This window comes from Lepus europaeus, chromosome 3 (genome assembly GCF_033115175.1).
Source record: "Lepus europaeus isolate LE1 chromosome 3, mLepTim1.pri, whole genome shotgun sequence".
Taxonomy (NCBI): domain Eukaryota; kingdom Metazoa; phylum Chordata; class Mammalia; order Lagomorpha; family Leporidae; genus Lepus; species Lepus europaeus.
The window spans coordinates 2,032,487-2,056,718 of NC_084829.1; the positions used below are offsets into that span (position 1 = coordinate 2,032,487).

General features: G+C 53.1%; 1 protein-coding gene across 1 annotated transcript; it reads left to right on the forward strand.

Moving 5' to 3' along the window:
- Positions 1 to 22,092: 22,092 nt before the first annotated feature.
- FOXQ1 (forkhead box Q1) lies at positions 22,093 to 24,001 on the forward strand. Its single transcript, XM_062187312.1, has one exon. The coding sequence runs from the start codon at positions 22,093 to 22,095 to the stop codon at positions 23,272 to 23,274; it is 1,182 nt and encodes a 393-aa protein (XP_062043296.1). The 3' UTR covers positions 23,275 to 24,001.
- The last annotated feature ends 231 nt before the right edge of the window (positions 24,002 to 24,232 follow it).

The following is a 24,232-nucleotide window of genomic DNA, read 5'->3' on the forward strand; positions in this document are numbered from 1 at the left end:
ACAAGCTGACTTCTGCTGAAGCCCAGGCTTACCACATTGAAAGCCACTGCAGTGGACTGGCCTGTTGGGTCTCCTTGAGGGCAGATCACTGTACAGATCAGCCATTAATAGGCCTGCCACCCATTGCTTCTGATGCCTAGCTTTCTTTTCCTCCTGGTTTGTGTTAAAGCAGACCAGAGGATGCAAGTCAAGGGAGTGCCCGTATCCCATCTCTAATCTTCGGTGGCCTGAACTACAAGTCTATAGTCACAGGCATGTTCTGTAGTAGTTTTTCTAAGGTAGACAATGCCCATGAGCAAATTTATATTCTCACTTTAAAACTTTCTTTCCCTTTGGTCTGAAAGGGAGGTTTTTCCTACTTACTGTATACTTCGCTGATGTCAAAGTGAATCTAGCTATGAGATTATTATTTAAGTTCTTATTTTGGCTATGCTATTACAGAAGAATGTTAGCCATCTCTTTTATAAGGTCTAAAGATTAGATTGTGCGTCCTACAGATTCCTTCGTAATAGAATTAGTTCCCTACCTTGAAGAGAATAGAGAAATGAAAGAACAAGTTGGGCTTAGAATAGAGAAATGAGGGAGCAAGTCCTAGATCGCTTGCTGACAATAGCAATATTACATGAATACTTAGCAAACCGTTTCAACCATTAGATAACAACTTAAGAAAACATTTACCATAAGAGGAAGAACTTCTAACATCAATCCCATTCACAATAGCTACAAAAACAATCAAATACCTTGGAATAAACTTAACGAAGGACGTTAAAGATCTCTACAATGAAAACTACAAAACCTTAGAGAAAGAAATAGAAGAGGATACCAAAAAATGGAGAAATCTTCCATGCTCATGGAATGGAAGAATCAATATCATCAAAATGTCTATCCTCCCAAAAGCAATTTATACATTCAATGCAATACCAATCAAGATACCGAAGACCTTCTTCTCAGATCAGGAAAAAATGATGCTGAAATTCATATGGAGACACAAAAGACCTCGAATAGCCAGGGCAATCTTGTACAACAAAAACAAAGCCGGAGGCATCACAATACCAGATTTCAGGACATACTACAGGGCAGTTGTTATCAAAACAGCATGGTACTGGTACAGAAACAGATGGATAGACCAATGGGACAGAATAGAAACACCAGAAATCAATCCAAACATCTACAGCCAACTTATATTTGACCAAAGATCCAAATCTAATCCCTGGAATAAGGACAGTCTATTCAATAAATGGTGCTGGGAAAATTGGATTTCCACGTGCAGAAGCCTGAAGCAAGACCCCTACCTTTCACCTTACACAAAAATTCACTCAACATGGATTAAAGACTTAAATCTATGACCCAAAACCATCAAATTATTAGAGAGCATTGGAGAAACCCTGCAAGATATAGGTACAGGCAAAGACTTCTTGGAAAAGACCCCAGGAGCACAGGCAATCAAAACCAAAATTAACAATTGGGATTGCATCAAATTGAGAAGTTTCTGTACTGCAAAAGAAACAGTCAGGAAAGTGAAGAGGCAACCGACAGAATGGGAAAAAATATTTGCAAACTATACTACAGATAAAGGGTTGATAACCAGAATCTACAAAGAAATCAAGAAAATCCACAACAACAAAACAACCCACTTAAGAGATGAGCCAAGGACCTCAACAGACATCTTTCCAAAGAGAAAATCCAAATGGCCAACAGACACATGAAAAAATGCTCAGGATCACTAGCAATCAGGGAAATGCAAATCAAAACCACAATGAGGTTTCACCTCACCCCAGTTAGAATGGCTCACATACAGAAATCAACTAACAACAGATGCTGGAGAGGATGTGGGGAAAAAGGGACACCAACCCACTGTTGGTGGGAATGCAAACTGGTAAAGCCACTATGGAAGTCAGTCTGGAGATTCCTCAGAAACCTGAACATAACCCTACCATACAACCCAGCCATCCCACTCCTCGGAATTTACCCAAAGGAAATTAATTTGGCAAATAAAAAAGCCATCTGCACATTAATGTTTATTGCAGCTCAATTCACAATAGCTAAGATCTGGAACCAACCCAAATGCCCATCAACAGAAGACTGGATAAAGAAATTATGGGACATGTACTCCATAGAATACTATTCAGCAGTAAGAAACAATGAAACCCGGTCATTTGCAACAAGATGGAGGAATCTGGAAAACATCATGTTGAGTGAATTAAGCCAGTCCCAAAGAGACAAATATCATTTGTTTTCCCTGATGGGTGACAACTGAGCACCAAAGGGGAAACCTGTTAAGTGAAATGGACACTATAAGAAACAATGACTTGATCAGCTCTTGTCCTGACTCTAGATGTACAATGTAATACTTTATCCTTTTTAGTATTAGTTGTTGTTGTTCTAGTACTAGTAGTTGAACTCTGTAATTAACACACAATTATTCTTAGGTGTTTAAATTTTAACTGAAAAGTGATCCCTGTTAAATTTAAGAGTGGAAAAAGAGAGGGAGGAGATGTACAATTTGGGACATGCTCAATCGTTCTTGCCCCAAATGGTGGAGTTAGAAATGTGACAGGGGATTCCAATACAATCCCATCAAGGCGGCATGTACCAATGCCATCTCACTAGTCCAAGTGATCAATTTCAGTTCACAATTGATGGCTCTGATAGGTCTAAGAGTCAAAGGGATCAAACAAACAAGACTAGTGTCTGCTAATACTAACTGATAGAATCAAAAAGGGAGAGAAGGATCCAACATGGGAAGCGGGATACACAGCAGACTCATAGAACGGCAGATGTCCTAAACAGCACTCTGGCCTCAGAATCAGCCCTTAAGTCATTCGGATCTGGCTGAAGAGCCCATGAGAGTATTGTAGGCATGGAAAGCCAAGATACCATGGAAAAGAAAAAAAAGAAGACCTAAATGAAAGATTTCTGTGAGTGAGATCCCAGTGGAAAGAATGGGGCCATCAAAGAAGGAGGTACCTTTCTCTGAAGGGAGGAGAGAACTTCCACTTTGACTATGACCCTATCGGAATAAGACCAAAGTCAGAGAACTCTAAAGGCTTCCATAGCCCTGGCAACTCATGACTAGAGCCTAGGGAGATTACTGACGCCATGAACAGGAGTGTCAAATTGTTAAGTCAGCAACAGGAGTCACTGTGTACTTACATCCCATGTGGGATCTGTCCTTAATGTGTTGTCTAATGTGCATTGATGCTATAACTAGTACTGAAACAGTATTTTTACACTTTGTGTCTCTGTGTGGGTACAAACTGATGAGATCTTTACTAATTATATACTGCATCTATCTTCTGTATATAAAGAGAATTGGAAATGAAAAAAAAACCTGGTGTTAAATTGGAAATGGCATAGAAAATTAATTAATTTAAAAAAAAATATTATGTAGGATCTCTGTCTTTAATGTGCTGTACACTGTTATTTAATGCTATAACTAGTACTCCAACAGTATTTTTTTCATTTTGTGTTGCTATATGGGGGCAAACTGTTGAAATCTTTACCTAATATATACTAAACTGATCTTCTGTATATAAAGAGAATTGAAAATGAATCTTGATGTGAATGGAAGGGGAGAGGGAGCGGGAAAGGGGAGGGTTGCGGGCGGGAGGGAAGTTATGGGAGGGGGAAGCCATTGTAACCCATAAGCTGTACTTTGGAAATTTGTATTCATTAAATAAAAGTTTAATAAATGAAAAAAAAAAAAACATGTAGATCTCAGTATTAGGTGTGCCGCTACAGGACAGAAGAAAAAGCCCATTCCTTCCCCTTTTCCTGACTGTTAATGGACCCATAACAATCATATAAGAAAGTTAATTCCCAAGAACAATGTCACCATTGTAAAGTACATTTTTCCCAGCTTGTTCCTCATACTGAATACCCAGGTAGACACACACACACAGACACTGTGGATGGTATTCTGCAGCCCTATTTTTTAGTGGTCAATACAGCCGAGCTTTCTCCACGATCAAATAAAGATCTAGGACACCGGTGTTAGGAGCTGCAATCTGTCACACAGATGGAGGAGGCACAAAGTTTATAGGTGAACTTCAGTGAAGGACAGTGAATTTTCCGAATTCTTGCTTCCATAAACAATGCCAGGGAAAACATGGTTGTATATTCCTAGTTGTGCATTTCTCTGGTTCTCTTCCTGGGATGCAATGGGGAGACAGAAGGGTCAACACGACCTGTGTTTCAAATGCTAGCACACATCGCCAAATTGCCCTGCAGAAGTTGGTGCCCAGTCCCATCACCCTGACCATGTGCAGGAGAACCCTTCCCCGCACACCTCACCAGCAGTGGGTGTCACCCACTTTCTCCACTTTTAATCTAATAGGTAACCAACCACATGTCCCTCCTGTTTCATTTGTGTTTCCTTGGTTTCAGTGAGATATGACAGCACTGAAAGTCATTATCAGTGCACATACACTGCAAACAAGGATTCAAACCGAGGTGTGCTGAAAGCTTTCCAAGAGCCAGGTCCTGTGCTAAGATTGTACAGGATTACTTCCTTTAATCCTCACGGCAACACCTCCAGGCAGACAACACAGACATCCCGGGTTTACAGATCGAAAACAAAGGCCTGGAAAAGTTCACTTGCTGAAGATCATGGTAAACAATGGACCCAGAACTCATCCCAGGTGGATCTGCACTCAAAGCCCATACTGTGGAGCAGAGCATCACACATTCATGTCTTCCCATGTGCACACATGTGCATTCCATGGTTCTCCCATGTATGTTTTCACATGTGCATCTGTGTGTTCATGTCCTTTACCCGTTTTTGTAGTTGCAGTGTTCATCTTTTTCTCATTAATTAGTAATAACATTTATATATTAAAAATATTGATATTCACCTTTCCAAGCACTCTTTGTGTGTCAAGAACATTCACTGTCAGTTGTGCAACAAACTTTTATTGGTCAGGGGAATGTATTTATATCTAGTTTACTTTCACTTCTATTCTTGATTAATATAACTATGCAGGTAATGGCTACCATACATCCTTAAACCTGAGATCATATCCCAGAGGCATAGCTGAGCCCCAGCTTAGCCACACTGATGGTGTCCCAGTCATGGACACTAAGAGATTTGGATAAAAGCACATTGTAGGGGCCAGCACTGCAGTGTAGTAGGTTAAGCCTCCACCTGCAGCGCCAGTATCCCATATGGACGCTGGTTTGAGTCCCAGCTACTCCACTTGAGATCCAGCTCCCTGATAATGGCCTGGAAAAGCAGTAGAAGATGGCCAAGTGCTTGGGCCCCTGCATAGAGAGACCCACATGGGAGACCCAGAAGAAGCTCCTGGCTCCTGGCTTCAGATTGGCTCAGCTCTGAGCATGGCAGCTCTATCTATAACTCTGCCTCTCAAATAAATGAATAAATCTTTTTAAGAAATAATAAAGCACATGGCAGTGGAGAAGGGGGAGAAGTGGCAGAGGGGGCCACACTGTGGCAGTGGGTTAAGCCACTGCTTGCGACATGGGGTCCCGTGTGATAGTGCCAGTTCGAGTCCCAGCTACTCTACTTCCCACCCAGCTCCATGCTAATGTCCCTGTGAAAGCAGTGGAAGATGGACCAAGCAGTTGGCTCCTGCCACCCACATGGGAGACCAAGGTGGAGCTCCTGGCTCCTGGCTTGGCCTGGCTCTTCCCCAGCCACTGCAGCCTTTTGGGACTGAACGCTTGCTCGTTTGTGCTCTCTCTCTCACTCTCGCTCTCTCTCGCTCTCTCCCTGACTCTGTCATTCTGCCTTTCAAATAAATAAAACTACTTTCTAAAAAATGTTCAAATAAAAATAAAAGCGAGGTAAGAGAGAAGAGGTAGATGGCACCCCACAGTTGCACCCCCTCCGTGAGTCTCTGCGGGAAACGGTCCCTTTCTGAGTGGGTTTCTGCTGCAGGATGTTTGCCACCACTGCTCCCCTTCTCTCATCATCCCCTAAGGACTGGGGCAGGCTCTCCTTCTCACTCCCCAACTGCAATCACCCTCTTACGGAAGCAAATCAAGCTTTGGCCACAGAAATGAGGTGAGAAAACGCTTCTCACACACAAAGGTGTCGCAGGTCTCCGGGTGCTCAGTGCACAGCCCCTGCCCAGGGTCCTGCAATCCCACACACCACAGTCCTCGTGAGCTCCCCGCAGAGAGGGGGCTGCTACTCAGCGGCCCTGCTACTAAATCAGAACCTCGGTTCATGCATCTGCGATGCTTCCCGGAGACACTGCCAGAGCCCACAGCAGGAGCGCAGGGCAGCGGGAGGACGCCCCTAACTCCAGCCTGCATCCAACGCTCTGTGCAGGTGCACAAGCCCATCCAGGCTGCCTGACACGGCAGTCCACAAACCTCTGCCCCCGCGGGCTCTTCACGGGCCCCAGAGCCTCCACCTTTGGGTTATAGTTTCAACAAAATAATACGAGGACACATTCACTCAGAAAAAAGTTCCCCAAAACATGTGAACTTCTTGGAAGCAACAGACGTGTAAGCTACTCCCAGGGCTCAGCCAGTTCCTCCTTGGCTGCCACCTACTTCTCAGTCCCTGCCCCCACCCTGCACTACGCTGCTGCTAATTCTACTCTTCCTTTATAAAGCATCTCTCGGCTTAAAGGACGTGGGCCCACCCTGTGCTGAGCCCTGCTCGGCCCAGCACCTCAGACCGCACACATCGTCCTCACAGCGACCCAGGTGAGCCGCGTTGTCACCTGCTTCACAGAGGAGGAGTCTCCAGTTTGGGCAATGGAACAGTTTCCAAAGCCACAACTGGCCAATGACCACAGCGCAACTCAAACCCAGCTGTGTCTGCCTCCAACGCCGTCCGCTTCACGCCCTGGCCCTTTGCCCTTGACAATGCACTTGCAGGCTCATTTGCTCCTCGACCCCCCCCTCCCCAGTCTCTCAAAGTAGCCCAGCTCCTGCTGTCTGCATGTACTCACCTGAGGTTGAAAGAGGCTGTGGTGGGATGCAATCCCACCAGACCAAGGGGGATGTGACAGCTCAGGAACCAGGGCCCAGCAGGGGCTGACATCCCACAGCCAAGCCTGGGATCGGGAGTGAGCTCCAAAGTCCTCTGTGGAAGGAAGACCCAGAACACTCACCTTGGAAATGCTTCTGGGCATTCAACAGGACCTAGGTGAACCTGGCCTGACTCCTCGGGGAATCCTGAGTCCAGAGGTCCTGGACTCCCACTCCGCAGGCCTCAGGCCTCCTCCACGGTGCTCACTTCGGCTTCTGCAGAAGCGACTGTCCCCACCTGCCCCCACCCTTCCATCCCCACCATCGGCCACGTTCTGGAGGGCATTTCCGGGCCTCCTTTAAGACGTTATCAATACAAGCCGCCCCTGGGGGCCACAGAGTGAGAGGGGACGGCAAGCAGAGCTCTTGAGGAGCGGGAATCCAAATGCAGCCAAAGCAAATGTTGCCTGAGATGAAGGCAACAAGAGAATAAAACAAGAACAGCTGGCGTCATGAAGGATCATCCCCAATCCTTCAGTGAGAACTGGGCGGCAGGGAGAGACTGTCAGCGTGGCCAGCCTGCAGCCATGTTAACTTGATTTCAACAAGCAAGCATAAGCTTTGGAACATGCATTCTGGAATCATGGACTTCCACACTGAAAGGGATCTTGGGTAACCCTACCCAACGCCAATACTGAATAGTTAGTGGAACTAATGTCCAAATAGGTCCAAAGGCTTGCACAGAATTATATGGTGCTCAGTAACAGGAAAACAACCCAGAGTCAGGTGACTAGGCTCCAGTAGCATCTTCATACACACTGTCAACACTCCTCTGCACGTGGTGGAGTGGCGCCCCGTCCTCTTCTGCACGTGGTGGAGTGGCGCCCCGTCCTCCTCTACACGTGGTGGAGTGGTGCCCCGTCCTCCTCTGCACGTGGTGGAGTGGTGCCCCGTCCTCCTCTGGACGTGGTGGAGTAGTGGTGCCCCGTCCTCCTCTGGACGCGGTGGAATGGCGCCCCGTCCTCCTCTGGACGTGGTGGAATGGCGCCCCGTCCTCCTCTGGACGTGCTGGAGTGGCGCCCCGTCCTCCTCTACACGTGGTGGAGTGGGGCACCGTCCTCCTCTACACGTGGTGGAGTGGTGCCCCGTCCTCCTCTCCACGTGGTGGAGTGGCGCCCCGTCCTCCTCTACACGTGGTGGAGTGGTGCCCCGTCCTCCTCTGCACGTGGTGGAGTGGTGCCCCGTCCTCCTCTGGACGTGGTGGAGTAGTGGTGCCCCGTCCTCCTCTGGACGCGGTGGAATGGCGCCCCGTCCTCCTCTGGACGTGGTGGAATGGCGCCCCGTCCTCCTCTGGACGTGCTGGAGTGGCGCCCCGTCCTCCTCTGCACGTGGTGGAGTGGCGCCCCGTCCTCCTCTGCACGTGGTGGAGTGGTGCCCCGTCCTCCTCTGCACGTGGTGGAGTTGTGGTGCCCCGTCCTCCTCTGGACGTGGTGGAGTGGTGCACCGTCCCGCCTCTTCCTCTCCGAAAGCCCAGCTCCACGTTCCCCTCGAGGCTGAGTTTGCAATCCTGCAGCGCCACAGCTTTGGGGGCATCACGGAGCCGGCATTCCGTCCACTTCCGTAGGAGGAACTTTCCTCAAAACCTTTTCCAAGCTCACCTCATTGGGAAGTCTGCCAAGGGAGGCTGAACAGGCTCCGATGGTCTTTTCCTAGTGGACACCCAAGCGCTGGAGCTCTACATTACTGTCCGCTGCTTCTAAGTCACTCGCAGGGCATTCTCTCTCGTTCCACCTCGCCTCGCTCTTCCCAGATGGATCATGATGTCCTGGAGGGCAGCGATCGGCCTCGTCAGCTGAGAGAACTCGTTGGCCCAGCAGGAACCCAGTGCTGCTGCGGGAAGAGCCTTCCTCCCACCCTGGCCTGCCCTGGAGGTGAGGCCCTCGCAGCTTTCCAGAGACGCTGCTGAAGCCACTGTTTCTGAGCAGCTCACCCGTGTGGTTCATAGACTGGGAGAGGGCACAGGAGGGTCACGATTCCTGTCCCCCACACATCCTGGGAACGAGCTCCTCTTCGGTGGCCAAGTGCACAAGGCCGGATCCCCCAGCAGGAGCAAGGCGGATGCATTTCACAATGGCCTTGTCTGAGAACTCAGGGCCTCTTCAATGTCCACACACACATACACACATGCACACACATACCCCCCACATGCACACACATACACACATGCACACACATACACACATATATACACATGCACACACATGCAGACATGCACATGCATGCACACACGTGCACAGATGTGCACACGTGTACACACATACATGTGCACACACACGCACACACATACACACATATACACATGCACACACATGCACATATGCACACATATACACACGCACACACATATATGTGCACACGCGTGCAGACACATACACACGCATGCACACAGACATGCACGCACATACCCACACACACACTGCTGCCGATGTGAAACGTCTGGTCCAGACATTTCACCCAGCCTGGGCACGCTCATGTTCAAATACAGAGATCATGGAAGTGACCCACACTCGCAGGAGGTCTCTAGCGCGGGGGGCCACAGCTCAGTGACTCACCGCACCCCTCATAGGCAAAACACAGAGAACTGCCAAGGGTTCGACACTTGACACCCAACGGCTCCCACGGATTACCCTCTGAGCCTCTATCTCTATTTCTTGAGCAATGGTCTCAGAATAAGAGCTTCAGGACCAATATCCCATTTCATTCAATCCTCGCTGTCACTCTCGTGTCTCCAGTGAGAAAACAGCCGAGAGACTGAGCCAGTGGACACGATCACACTGCTCGTCCGGGGAGGAGCCCACGCTTGGCACTGGGCACCCCAGCAGGCAACGGCCCCTCGCCATGCACCCCTGCGCTCCCCTGAGCAAGCTCTTGGAGCTGTCTTCCCTGATGTGTAAGCTAACGGATCACATCGACATCCGCACGGGGTTATTTTTGAGGCTTGAACATATCAGCCCGTGTAAATGCACAGTAAACCACCACCTCCTGACTGTGCCGTTTGCTTTCCAGGCTCCGTTCGGCCTGCGCCAGCTCACCCTCTCCTCCCCTCTCTCGGATTCTGGAGCAAAAGCCGCTGCCTCCGCGTTAGCACTCACGCACACCCACTGCTTCCCAAGAGCGACGGGCCTCTTCTCTGGCGCAGGTAACTGTCCCTGTGCGTGGCTCGAACGCCTTCTGTGGACACTCCTCTCCCCATAACTGTGCTCTGACCATGATTAAGCACCCATGCACGAACACCGGAATACAGCATAAGTGCTACCAAGCAGCTCTGGCAACCTTTATGCGGCCTGTGAAAAACAGTAACAGAACCAGGGCCGGCATTGTGGAGTAGCGGGTCAAGCTACCGCCTTCGATGCCAGCATCCCACACGAGTGTCAGTTCATGTCCCAGCTCCTCCGCTCCTGGTCCAGCTCCCTGCTGGTGCCCTGGGAAAGCAGCAAAAGATGGTCCAAGCATTTGGGCCCTTGCACCCATGGGGGAGACCCGGATGAAGCAGCCATCTGGGGAGTGAACCAACAGGTGACAATTTCTGTGTGGGGGTGGGGGGTGGAGGGTGTGTTTCTCCCCCCCCCTCTGTAACTCTGCCAAATAAATATTTTTTTTAAAGAGTAAAAGAAAAAGAATACTGAGGAGAGTCCAGGTTTTCTGGAATTAGCCACATTCCCAGGGCGAGCCAGGCAGCCCCTCGGAATCATTGTGTAAGTGTGCATTCACCCCCAGCTCCTGTATTTCTTCCCCGGCCACAGCCAGGGCGACACCGGACATTTAACTGAATGTAAATGGAATGTCTTGGAGGAGGCTGTTGGCAGCACTCTCTCTCTCCCAGTAAACACCAGACACCTCCCGCAGGCACCACTGAAACCACCTGAGCTGAGCCCTCCTCGTTCGAGCTTTGCCCGCCTCTCTCCCAGGCTCTCCTCTCATTCCAGCCTCTACTGTCAGCAGCTCTGTGCAGGTGCAGCTCAACGACACCTTGTCCCAAGCCTTCTCTGACACCTCCTGAGAGCTCCAGGCCCTCACACCGGAGCAACTTGGAAACCAAGGGCTCATCAGCCACTGGGCACCCTTGACCAGTGGAAGATACAGTCGTGGACAAAAGTGTCACCCTTCTGGGGAGAAGCGCCCAGTTCCAAAATCTCTCTCTTGGAGATCCGAGGAAGTCTCTTGGGAGCTTTCCTTCCCTGTCCCCCTCTCTCTGGCCCTCACTCCTGCTCCCTGGCTTCACTCCCTAGGTAAGCCACCTGCAGGCAGTCCTGCTCTCTGATCCTGGCCCCTGGACACCCAGGCAAGGACAAATCACCTCCTGCAGTACAAGTCAGTGGCCAGTTTTACAACCAACAAACGGGACCTTACAGAAGATGTCTCTGCTCTGAGTTCATGAAGGCAGGCGGCCAGTGAGGACCGGACCCCACATCGGAATGCACAGGATTCCAGAGCGTGCCCTGGTGCGGGAGATATTTGGTCAGAATACTTGCAATAGGGAAGGCGCCCAAACCTGGAGCGTGTGGCCTCTGCACCACTTCCCACATGCTGAAAATACTGTTGAGCTTTGCTTCGCTCAAGAGAGTAAAACAAAGAAGAATAGCAAGCCTTGTTTTGGCTATAAGCCAAGGTCTGGCCACATCAAGGCTAAGAGGTTGTCACCTCACCTGAGTTGAGATGATGAAGGGGCTTTTAAAACATAGTTTCCAGAAAGTTGAGACCAAAAAAAAAAATCTCACACTAAACAAATACTTGAAGTGAGCGAAGAGAAGGCTGCCCTCGAAAGTGGAACACCAATCCACAATGCTTCAGAAATAAACAGCGCAGACCCTGATAAACCAACATCGCACCCTCCCAAACAGACGAAGGATCTTGGGAACATTCCAGAAGGACAAGGGTTACCGCAGATGGGTATGAAGAACCAGACAGACTGCCTGCATAGCTCAGAGCGGCTCAGAACACGCCTACACACAGGACTTATCAAGCACACCAGTAACGATCAACTGACACACCAGGAAAATGTGCCGGAGTTTTCAAGGCATTGCAGAGGGGTGGGACTGCCCCGCTCCTCTCATGGGAAATGAGTTCGGAGCAAGACGCAGGCAGGAGGCCTGCAGGGACTCTACCAGGAGCTGCCAGGAAAACAAGCCCGTTGGTTGTTCCGCACAGACGTGCCAAGCAGGAGCCGGAAGCGATCTTCCCCACCGAGTCCCAGGGCGTGCGGCACAGGTGTGAGCAGCCAGCAGCCTGGAAGCAGGGAGCCAGAGCTAAACGGGTTTCTCCAAGTCCCCGGATCCTCCACACCCCAGCTTTCAGGTCTGACAAACGTGGGCTGATATGCTCAGAGAGCAAATCCCGAGGAAGAAACGGTCCAAGAGCTTCATGTAAGTCACTGCTGGGCTGGGACAGACACCGTGGGTCGGAAGACCCCGCGTCTGTCCCTAACACAGGTCAGCCTGTGGCTACGTGAAAGGAAACACGGCCGCGGCCCGGTGCCCACCATGAGCCGCGGCACCCAAACCCCTTCCATGGTGTGCGTATGGAACCCATGCATTCTCCCCATAAATGAAGATATTTCAAAAAGTTCATGGAAATGCATGTTACAAAATAACTATTCAAAAAGTTCACAAGCTTTTTGCACCTGTTTTTCTGATAATTTCTTTTACAGGGGTGAGGGGAAGACAGAGAGAGAACTCTCACCTTTAGTTCACCCTCCCAAATGCCTCCAACAATGGTTGGGGATGGGCCAGTGCCAAAGCCAGGAGCCAGGAACTAAATCCAGATCTCCTACGTGGGTGGCAAGAGCCCAGCTTGCCTTGAGCCATCACCACTGCCTCCCAGGGTCCACCTTCGCAGGAAGCTGGGGTCAGGAGCCAGAGCTGGGGCTCAAACCCAGGCACGGCAACATGAGACAAGGGCATCCCAACTGCATCCCAACCACTGGGTCCCTAAATATGCCTTTTAATTCCATTTTCCATGAACCGCTTTGAAGTCCCCTCATACTTTAAATCATCTCTAGATTACTGTTAATACCTCACACAATGTAAATGCCATGTAAATAATGGTTATACTGTGTTGTTGGGGGAACAATAACAAGGACCAAATGTCTTTACATGTGCAGTACATATGCAATTGTTTTTTTAATTGTCCTCAGTTTGTGGAATCAGAGGATTGGAATGGGCAGATACAGATTTGACTGTATTCAAACAAGTTTACATCAGGGATAGCTTTTCCATACCCCTGGGCACTACAGAGGCATCGTTGTCTTATGGCTGGTGTCCACAGTCGTTCTTGTCTCATCAAAGGAGACCTGCGAGTGCCTCCCTCCTACAGCACCGGGGAGCCCGGCCTGAGAGCCCAGCCTGGAAAGTCACATCAGGATTGGTCACTCTGGCTGGCCTCCTTCCAGTTGCTGAAAGTTGACCAACTTTTCCTTGAGCAAGTTAATAAATATCCCACTTTTTAGGGGTGCCCCAATCCATCATTGTAATCGATCTTTGGAAACCAAGTACGTGGCTAGAAATAATAGTGCTATTTGCGCAGTCTAGAAACCCAACCAGCTGAGGCCCAGTCTTGTGATAGATTAGCAAACTGGAAGAATTCTCCGTCGTCACAGAAAGGTCGGGACTCGGAGGACAGCACACTGAGGACCCCAAGGCCGTCCGGCCTTACCTGGCTGACCTGACCTGCTTATGGACACTCATAAACTTGAGTGAAAAATCAACCTATCTCCTTTGGTGCCAGAGAAATCTGAGCTCAACTGAGCCAAAATAGTATGCTCCAAATAGGAACACCTCTGAATATATAAGATAGGCAGAACTCATTATGCAATGTTTTTTTAAGAGAGAGAAAAAAAATGGAGAAAAGAGAGAGAACCTCTATCCACTGTTTTACTCCCCAAATGGCTGCAACAGCTAGGGCTCTGCCAGGCCAAAGCCAGGAGCCGGAAGCTTCTTCTGGGTCCCCCACATAGGTGCAGGGGCCCAAGGACTTGGGCCATCTTCTGCTGCTTTGCAAGGCACATTAGCAGGGAGCTGGATCGAACATGGAGCAGCCAGGACTCAAACCAGCGGCCACATGGGATGCCGGCATCATATGGGTGGAGGCTTTACCTGCTACGCCACAACGCTGGCCCTGCCATATAGGTCCGAATACTGGCTACCTGGTTGGCCTGGTGGGGACCCTTGTTTCTGCCAAGGGCCACTGGGATATTTGCAACATCATTTGTGGGCCATAGAACATGATCAACTTAAAAATCAGCCTGCCATAGACCTATTGAACTTCAAGTCCCACCTCTGCGTTTGCCTTGGCAGGGCCTGACCTAGTGGTCTCAGTGGCTGTAGATGGCCTGCTGGCCAGACATTCCCACCACTGCTCTCAGTGGAAGCGTGTGACGGGCTGAACTGTGTTCCTCCTCCCCCACTGTTATAGGTTGAAGCCCTAATCCCTGAGGCCTCAGAATGCAACTGTATCGGAGACTGCGTCTCTAGAGAGGTGATTAAGTGAGATGAGAGCGTCACAGTTATGGTGTCCTTGCAAAACACAGGACATGTGGACACACAGAGGGAGCAGGCCTGCCCACGTGCCCGGGGAAGGCCATGCCGAGGACACAGGGAGATGAGAGCCCTGGTCAAGCCACAGAGAGAGGCCACAGGGTGGACGAATCCACCCACCTCTTGAGAAAACAACTTCCGTTGCTCAAGGCCCCTGGTCTGTGACATTGTGTATGACAGCCCCAGCTTTTACCTGACAGTCACAATAAGGTACAGAAGTGACAAGGTAGGAGAAGCAAGGATGAAACTCAATTCCACGATTACGCCTCAAGTTACAGCTTTGGCTTCAGAACCCAAGTCAATACCACATCACTGTTAAACAAGCGGAACAGGACGAAGCAAATATAAAGCAAAATGCACCAAATGATGCCAGGTGGACATCAAGTTGGTGGTTTAAACATTACAGACCAAAGTAATCTCAAATTACTTTAGACTTTGGTCATTTGGGCTATGTAGGTAGCAGGAGATGTGCCCTACTGAAAAAGCAAATTAAACAGAACCCCCAAAATTCACATGGTTTTTAGTTATCATGTGGTTAGTTATGAAACTGGAACTGTGACCCTGGAACAAAGAGAGATTGAGATGCACACAGATAAATAAGTTTGGTAAAACAGAGAAGTAATTACACTCATTATATTTGCCATCAGAAAAAGAAGTGGATTAAAAAATTTTAAAGGGGAAAATCTTGTAATCATGTAGTTGAATTGAAAATATTATGTATTTTCTTTAAATTTTTTTTCCTCCTGGCACACTGCCCACTGCAAAGTCCTGGAAATGGTAACCAATCCAGGGGCAGTGAACACCCCTAGAATGCTGATTTTGGTCTGTTACCTGTAAAGACACAGGCCTCCTTGAATGCAGAGCTAACTGCAGGGCTGAGGTGGGCAGCGTGAAGTGAGCCTGCGGTCCCTGTCAAACTTCAAGTCCAGGAGACTATGAATGGAGTAAGCCCTGCGAGTGTGTTAAAACTCATGAGTTCACTGCCACACTTCTAGGAATGTGTTGGGGAGTACGTTACCATTGACACGTGTGTTACCATTGACATGTGTTACCATTGACATACGTCTGTGTCCTTTGGAGTATTCAAGAGAAAACAAATTATTTTTGAAAATTCGTTGAACTGTTTCTGTACAAGTGTGTTTCCAGGGAAGAACTCGGAAACTGATAGGTAGAAGTTTCTCTTTACAGGAGTCTTCCAAGGAAAGAAAAGGTGGTGGAATGAGACTAGCATCCCTTAGCATCCTGATGGAGTACGAGCTGCAAGACAACCATCACTAGCAGTGCCCAAGCCATGAGGTGAGACGCGGCCAGGGAGTTCTGTGACAGAGGAGTCGGGCTCAAACTCATGTTCACCGCTTAATATTCATTTATCACAGGGGCGGGCGTTGTGGTGCCTGGGGCAGCTGTATCCTGTATCGGAGTAAGTCCTGTCTTCCACTTCCAACCCTGCCCCCTGCTAATCCATCCTGGGAAGCCACAGAAAGTGGCTCGTGCACCTGGGTCCCTGTCACCCACCTGCAAGACGCAAACGGCTTTGGCTTGTCCCAGCCCTGACTGTTGCAGGCATTTGGGAAATAAACCAGTGGGTGGGAGATGCATGTGTGTGTGTGTGTGTGTGAGAGAGAGAGAGAGAGAGAGAGACTCTGCCATTCCAATACACACATACATTCCATGTTTAGGTGGATGGTCAGATACGTAGGTAATTACCTCCATAGCTTATCACAATCTTTCCCACACAATGTGCTGTGTGGATTTCACTCCCTCTGGGTAACTCAACTGTGCAGTCACCTCTTGCCCAACTTTTGAACAAGGGACTTATTCCAGACTGAACAAGCAGCTTCTGACTTTTACTTTCAGGAACACTGGCTAAGACACTGTCCACAGACTATGATTAAATGGCCCCAGGAATTTTTTTTTTTTTCACTTTTCCAGTTTTCACTTGAAACTCTACATGGCTGATTACTGCCAAGGAGTTGGCCCATCCAAGCTGTCAGTCAATCTCACCTGAAAGTATGAAAGGCAACGGGAGAAACAAAACGTGTTTAATAAGCGCCTGGAACCTAGTAGTTCAATTTTTAAAATCTTCCAAAGATAAGAATTTTAGATTTAAAAATTTTCTTTGAGAAAAACAAAAGTAGGTGGAGTAACAGCACCGGTGGAGCAGGGGTACACACCCAGGGTTCTGTCTCCAAGCCCACGCCTGCCCTAAGGACAGTGATGCCTTCTCGGAAGGTAAGTGAGAGGTCACCCCTACACCCACCCCACGTGCACAAACCTCGCCTGCAGGTGCAGGTGCCATGGGAGTGGTGAACTGGCCAACAAGGCAGACGGACAAGAGACCCCACCCCAGCCCCCTGGTTTGTTTTGTTTGCTGGTCCATCTTGGCGATTGTACACCCAAAGGTGCTAAGGAGGTCTCCTTTGCATGGATTTCTCTGACAATCTAAGGCTGCTACAGAAAGCCAGTCTCCTTCCCTAGACAAACATCGGCCAGAGAAAAGTGCAGTCAGGTGAAGTGAGAAGGAGAGCGCTGGGCCACAACTGCCAAGGGACGCTAACTCTTCCTGTTCTGCTGTACCCCGGAAGAACGTCTGGTCACGGGAAAGCTGTAGGGAAATACAGCTGGCATCCCTCCAGTCTGGTGGGCTCAGGAGGAAGCACCGTCCGACCCCGCCGTAGCTCCTGGTGCTTCAGGCTCTGCAATTTCACAGGCAGCACTCCCGTGGGACGATTCGGAGTCACAGAATCAGGCAGCGCCCCAGGATCTCTAACCCCTCGTGCACCGTGGACGCTCTCCTCTCTGCCACTCCCCCTCCCCAGGAGCCACCACCTAGAAAGAGGGTCCTCAGTTCAGTGCCTTCCCCATCAAGAAGAAGCCATCAGCACAGCTCTTGTGTTTGCACCTGACCAGCAACACCCAGGGGCCTGAGCCTGAAGTTCTTGGATTCAGCCATTCCCGTGGGACCAGAGAACCAAGAGGAGACCATTGGATAGCAAGAGAGCCCGGTCCTGTGAAAGCAGTTCTGGAGAAATGGAAATGTGGAAACCTAAAAGTGCCGAGACTCAACCAACTGTCCCAGGCCCGCCACATTCCCTGCAGGATTCTTCCAGTGTGCCTCAGTCAGACTGTGAAGATTTGGGCTAGAACAAAGTGCTTTTTCTTCCCATGCATTTTCATTTAGTCTTTTTTTAAGATTTATTTATTTAAAAGTCATTTATTTGAAATAATGAGAGAGAGAGGGAGAGATAGACAGAGAGATCTTCCATCCACTAGTCCACTTCCCAAATGGCCAAAATGGCTAGAGTTGGGCCAGGCCAAAGCCAGGATCCAGAAGCTTCACCAGTCTCCCATGTGGATGCAGGGGCTCAGCCTTGGGCCACCCTCTGCTGCCTTCCCAGGCACGTTAGCAGGGAGCTGAGTTGGAAGTGGAGCAGCCAGGACTTGAACCGGTGCCCACGTGGAGTGCTAGTCGTCCACTTAACCCGCCCCCTTCCTGCCTATTTCCACTAAGAGAAAGGGCAAGGAGGGGACTTGGCGTTATCTTTGTAGAGGACCTCCCTGCCCCTGAAATCCAGCCCCCTCCCTCTCGGCACACCGAGAGAGGCTGCACAGATTCACAGCCATGCATTTGGACCTGTTAGCCTGTTCTCCTCCAACTGAGCTAATTTTTAAAGATTTATTTATTTGAAAGGCAGGTTGACAGAGCAAGACACACACACACAGAGAGAAAGAGAGGAAGAGAGAGAAAGAGAAAGAGAGAGAGAGAAAGAGAGAGAGAGAAAGACAGGGAGAGGGAGAGGGAGAGGGAGAGGGAGAGGGAGAGGGAGAGGGAGAGGGAGAGGGAGAAACAGATACTTCCCAAATGGCTACAAGACAGGAGCCAGGAACTCCATTCTGGTCTCCCATGTAGGTGGCAGGAACCTAAGGACCTGGGCCATCTTCTGCTGCTCTCCCAGGTGTCTCAGCAGGGAGCTGAATTGGAAGCAGAGCAGCTGGGACTTGAACCAGCACCCTGATATGAGAGGCCAGTATACCCAGCTCTGCCTTAACCTGCCACACCCCAGTGCTGGCCCCAGCTCCTCAATTCTTAACGACTCAGTTCTGCTGCAGAATTGCCCGAGTCCCCAGGGTGAGACAGCTCCAGGGTTACCTTCTCTTCAGGTCCAGAGGTCGACAGCGAGGGGCGGCTGGCAGAGGCGAGCACGGTCAGCCAGAAACTCAGCTTCGCGCAGGCTGCTGAGCGAGCGTCATCAAAGACGGTCCCGTCAGTCCCTTCAGAAGGGAAGTTGTGTGCAGGGCAAATGGTCCGTCTGTCCACTGGCAGCCCCCAGCTCGGGGTGCAGAATCACCTGAGGTATGGTAGGGACGGGAGACTGGTGTTCAGGAACGGGGGCACTGAGGCGGCACGAAGGACTGTCAGACAGTTCCCGTGGTGAGCCGAGTTAATTCTCGGGGCCTGCGGATACATGCATTATCATTCCTTTGCCTGTGACCACTTCAGGGAGGCCACGAGATGGGGAAGTGTGAACTTAGCCTGCGCCATACGTGTCCACTTATGTCCAGAGAACAGAAGGGCAAAGGGGAGACTGAGCTCATGGGTCTTTCTTACCTACAGCGTTTGATCAGGCTCCGCACACAGAGTCATTATTGATACAGGCATTTATCATTAACCCAAAGTTCTGGGTATTAAGCAGCAAAAAAAATCACCAAGCATTTCCAAGAAACTTGCGAAGGAATGACATGACGCAGCTGGCGTCTCTGCGGCGTGCAGGCACTGAGACCGGCCCGGCTCGAGGGTGTCCCGGAGGGATGCTGAGGACGGTGCCCTTCTCCACGCAGGCCTGGGCTCTCGTAGGTCTGCAAAAGATGAGTGATTTCCTGGCTGTGAACCCACAGCTAAAAATAACGATATCAACACCAACCTCAAGGGAAAGAGCAATTTTTATTTCTGATTTTGACTGCAAACAGTGTGGCATCAGTAAGTGTGGCATCCGTAGGTGTGGCATCCGTAAGTGGCCCACTCAGGGGGCAAGGGTGGGGGGATACAGCCACGAGCAAAAACGCCTGCCCTGGTGCAGCTTCCGTTCTGGCCCTGGGCGACTGTGACCATTAAAGGGGGCTCACCACCTGCTGCCCTTCCCCAACCCCACTTAGGTGGCCTCTCAGCTCTTTACCTGTCTAACCCATCGGAGTCACTCTGAAGCAGAGAAGTTGCCCCTGCTAAGAAGTGCCGTGCCAGCTTGTCCCAACACCATCCGTGGCCCCAAACCTGCAGACCAGACGGCAGCCTGCCCGTCGGAGTGACAGGTGAGGCAAGTCCCTGCTAAGGTTGAGCTGGAAGATGCTGGGAGCTGGGTGAAGAAGGGGGCGGCTGGACCAGAGCTGGGGCGGCTCCTTTCCCTGGCTACTGTCAGACCACACTCCGTGGCAGCAACGCTGCCTACAACAGGGGACCCCACCTCAACCCCCACCCTGGGCTAATCTCCCCCATAAAATAGGTATGGGCCCTCCTCTCCTGCCACACCCACCCCCCCCCCCCAGTCCAAGCATCCGCTGCCAAGTCAATGCCTTTTCTCCTGGTGAGCTTCTCCCCCCAGCCCGATCCGGGGACCCCCTCCCTCTAAGGCAGCTGCTGGCTGAGTAGAAGCCCTTTCCCACAGGCGGCGCAGGCCACACACCTGATAAACCCGAGTCTAATCTCCAGATGAGATCATCCCCTCAAACACAAAAATAACAGAGCCATCAATGGGCCTGCCGGGTTCCACCCACCCCATTCCGAATGCCTTCAAACCTCGTTGAATGAAGATAAGAGAGAACTGTGTACGTTTGTGCACAAATGGTGGAAAGCAATAAAATAAACATCAAAGATGGGCTCCCACGGACTCGCGGCCGCGTCGCTGTCTGCAACAAAGGCAGGAAAAAGGAGCCAACGTAGAGTGGGAGGGCAGAGGGCTAGACGTGCACCCTTCCCCGGGAGCAGCGACACCGCGAAGGCGCCAAGCGTGCTCGCGGGCCCAGGAAGGGTCCCCCGCTTCCCGACCCCCGGCCCGGTGCCCCTGAGGCCACAGCGAACATCCGAGAGGAAGGGTGGGAAAGACAGGGCCGCAGCCAGTTGGTGCGCTTGGCCGAGCCCTCAGGGGAACCTGCGCTCTGAGTCGTGCCCGCGGCTGCCATAAGCGGGGAGAGCGTGGCTGCGCTCCGCCGGCCTCCGCAGCCATCCCCCGGCCCCCGGGCAGGCGCAGCTCGGCACCCTGTGCCAGGCACAGCCGCCCCAGGAAGCGCACGGAGCCGGCAGGAGCCGGCCGACAGGTGAAGAGGAAAGAAAAGCGAAAGTGGGGTGCCGCTGAGCCAGGGTCAAGGTTACCCAAAAAGGCGCCTACCCGGCCAAGCTCAATGCTTTTTCATTCAAATAAAAGGCAGAGAGAGTCCTTGCAAGATCAGAGGGAGGGGCACACAGCACGGGCTTCCCGCGTGGTCATCGCGACTTCGGGGGCTGGGCACCTCGGCGAAGCCCTGGACAGCGGGCGCCGCTGTCCCAAAAAGCGCCGATTTCGCTACGGGGCAGGCGAACGCGCGAGGGCCGCAGGCCTGGACAGACACCCCGCGCGCCCGGGGCGCAGCCGTCTCGGGGGTCCGCCCGCCGGGTCGCCGCTCGGGACTGCAGCGCGCGCGCACGGACCCCTCCCAGGCGGCCGGGCTCGGGTGCTCACACCTGAGCGCAGGAGCCGGCGGGCGGGGCCGCGCGCGCGCACCCGCCAACTCGCCGCGGCGCACACACCCCCTGCCGCGCGCGCGCTCCCCATTGGCGGGAGCGGGAGGGCGGGGCCCACCGGACCCAAAACAAACAACCTGCGCCCAGCGCCTCTGCGGCCGCGCCGCCGCGTGGCCTCGGCCTGGTGCGCGCCCGCGGGGGAGCCGCGGCCACCTTGGCCACCTCGTCCCTCCGCCCCCAGCCCTGCGCCGTCGGCGCCCAGGCCCCGCCCCTGCCGGGCGGCCGCCGCGTTATATTGGGACGGGCCGAAGGTGAAGGCTAGACGCCGCCGCGGCCAGCCGGCGCGGAGATGCTGCCCCGGAGGCCGAGCGCGGGAAGGCGGCTGCGGGCACCGCCTCGGGGCGCGCGAGGCTGAAGGCGCCCGGCTCTGCAACAAGCGGTGGCGCGCACCGGATCCCTCCCCGCGTCGTGGCGCCCCCCGGACTCCCGTCCCGGACCGGGGACCTCCACTTTAGGAACCGCTCCCGGACGCGTTAGCGCAGAGCCGATGCGCGCACGGCTTCGCTCGGGCAGGAACTCCGTGTAAAGCCGGCGCCCTGCGTGCGGCAGGGGCGGACCCGCAGCCCCCCGCGCGCGTCCAGCCCACAGTGTCTCGAGCCGCCGACAGCACCGCACCACCGCCGACCAGCGGCTGCCTCTCCGCCCTCCCGGCGTGCCCGCCACACGCGCGAACCGCCCCGGAACGGACTCCGCCACCGCAAAGCGCCTCTCGGAAGCTGAGGAGCGCGAGGCGAGCACTCGGGGCAGGAGCCGCGGCGGCGCCCACGACGGGGGCCGGGCGCGGGCATGAAGCTGGAGGTGTTCGCCCCGCGCGCGGCCCACGGGAGCAAGCCGGGCAGTGACCTGGAGGGCGCGGGCGGCAGCGACGCGTCGTCCCCGCTGTCGGCTGCCGGCGACGACTCCCTGGGCTCGGACGGGGACTGCGCAGCCAACAGCCCGGCGGCGGGCGGCGGCGGCGGCGCCGGGACCCTGGCAGGAGGCGGCGGCGAGGGCAGCGCGCCGGGCGCCGAGGACCAGGGCGCGGCGGCGGCGGCGGGCGCGGAGCGGGGCGCCGCGGGAGCCGGGGCTGGGGGCGGCGAGGGCGCGCGCGGCAAGCCCTACACGCGGCGGCCCAAGCCTCCGTACTCGTACATCGCGCTCATCGCCATGGCCATCCGCGACTCGGCCGGAGGGCGCCTGACGCTGGCCGAGATCAACGAGTACCTCATGGGCAAGTTCCCGTTTTTCCGCGGCAGCTACACCGGCTGGCGCAACTCGGTGCGCCACAACCTCTCGCTCAACGACTGCTTCGTCAAGGTGCTGCGCGACCCCTCGCGGCCCTGGGGCAAGGACAACTACTGGATGCTCAACCCCAACAGCGAGTACACCTTCGCCGACGGGGTCTTCCGCCGCCGCCGCAAGCGCCTCAGCCAGCGCGCCGCGGCCCCCGCGCCGGGGCTGCGGCCGGAGGAGGCGGCGGCCACTGCCGCCCGGCCCGCCGCCGCCGCGCCCGCCGGACCCGCCTCGCCCCGCGCGCGCTCGCCCGCCCGCCGCGAGGGCCGAGCCAGCCCCGCGGGCAAGTTCTCCAGCTCCTTCGCCATCGACAGCATCTTGAGCAAGCCGTTCCGCAGCCGCCGCGACCGGGACGCGGCCCCCGGGGCGCCGCTGCCGTGGGGCGCCGCGGCCTGCCCGCCGCTGCCCGCGTACCCCGCGCTGCTGCCCGCCGCGCCCGCAGGGGCCCTGCTGCCGCTGTGCGCGTACGGCGCGGCGGAGCCGCCGCCGCTGCTGGCCGCCCGCGGGACCGAGCCGCCGCCGCCGCCCGCGCCCCACCTGCTGCTCGCCGCCCCGGCCAAGGCGTTCGGAGGCCCCGCAGCCGGCGGCGGCGCGCCCCTGTACTGCCCCCTGCGGCTGCCCGCGGCCCTGCAGGCGGCCTCGGCCCGCGGCCCCGGCCCGCACCTGTCCTACCAGGTGGAGACGCTCCTGGCCTGAGTGCGCGCGGTCGGGGAGACGCAACGCAGGCCCCTTCGGGCTGTGTGCACTTTGCTATCCAAAGGAAAAGAGACTTAAAAAAAAAATCTTCTCCATCAGACGTGCCTTAAACTCTAAAGCATTTTGACAGGAGCGCTTTTACAGAGTCTGGAATGTTTTTTGTCTTTATAACGTTCCGGAGGACCAAGGCAATTCTGAGTTTCTTGGCCTCGCCTGCCCCCTCCCTCCCCCTCCCCCATCCCTACTTTTTATTTTCCGGCCGCTCCTTCCAGTGGTTTATTCCCCAGCCCTTAAAAAAAAAAAAATCTACATCAGGGATTCATTCCGTAAGAGAGATGACTACTGCTTGGGGTCTCGGGCCCCGCTCTGTGTACGCATGCGGCATTTACAGGTATGACTGAGTGCGAGAGAGGTTTCATGGCCAGCAATGCTTCACTGTGCCAAAAAGAGAAAAAAAAAAAGTTGGGTTTTTGTAATTAAATTATTTATCTATTTTTGAAACGGAATTGAAAGTGTTGCAGGCAACGGCTACAGCTTTATGAGCGGTTCTGACTGTGTTCTCTCTGCCAAGGGAAAGTTAGCGCCGTGCGGGTGCCAGCGCCACTGCCACGGGAGGGCAAGTGTGATTCTTATTTTTAATATTATTTTATTTGTGTCTGTGTACGTGTTCTTGTATAAATTTTATGGAACCCAGGCATAGTGCTTATTTTTTAATAAAACTCACAGACGTGCACATCTTGTGGTGGTGGCTTGAGGGTGGAGGGGTTTTTGCTCCCACCTTCCAGAAAGAAAAAAAAGGGGGGGGGGCTTTGGTTTGGGTTGCAAGGAACTTCCTTCTGAACAGCTCTGTGGTAGCAGCAGCTGGTGGGGCTGCTGGCCTTTCGCTGATGCCACTTCTGGAATCTGAAACTCTTGCAAGTGTTCGTGTAAGTCAGCAGGGAAGAATGGCAAGTGTGCG

Bases quoted from the DNA above. Each gene is read 5' to 3' on its own strand.
- FOXQ1 (XM_062187312.1), top strand. From the start codon at position 22,093: ATGAAGCTGGAGGTGTTCGCCCCGCGCGCGGCCCACGGGAGCAAGCCG.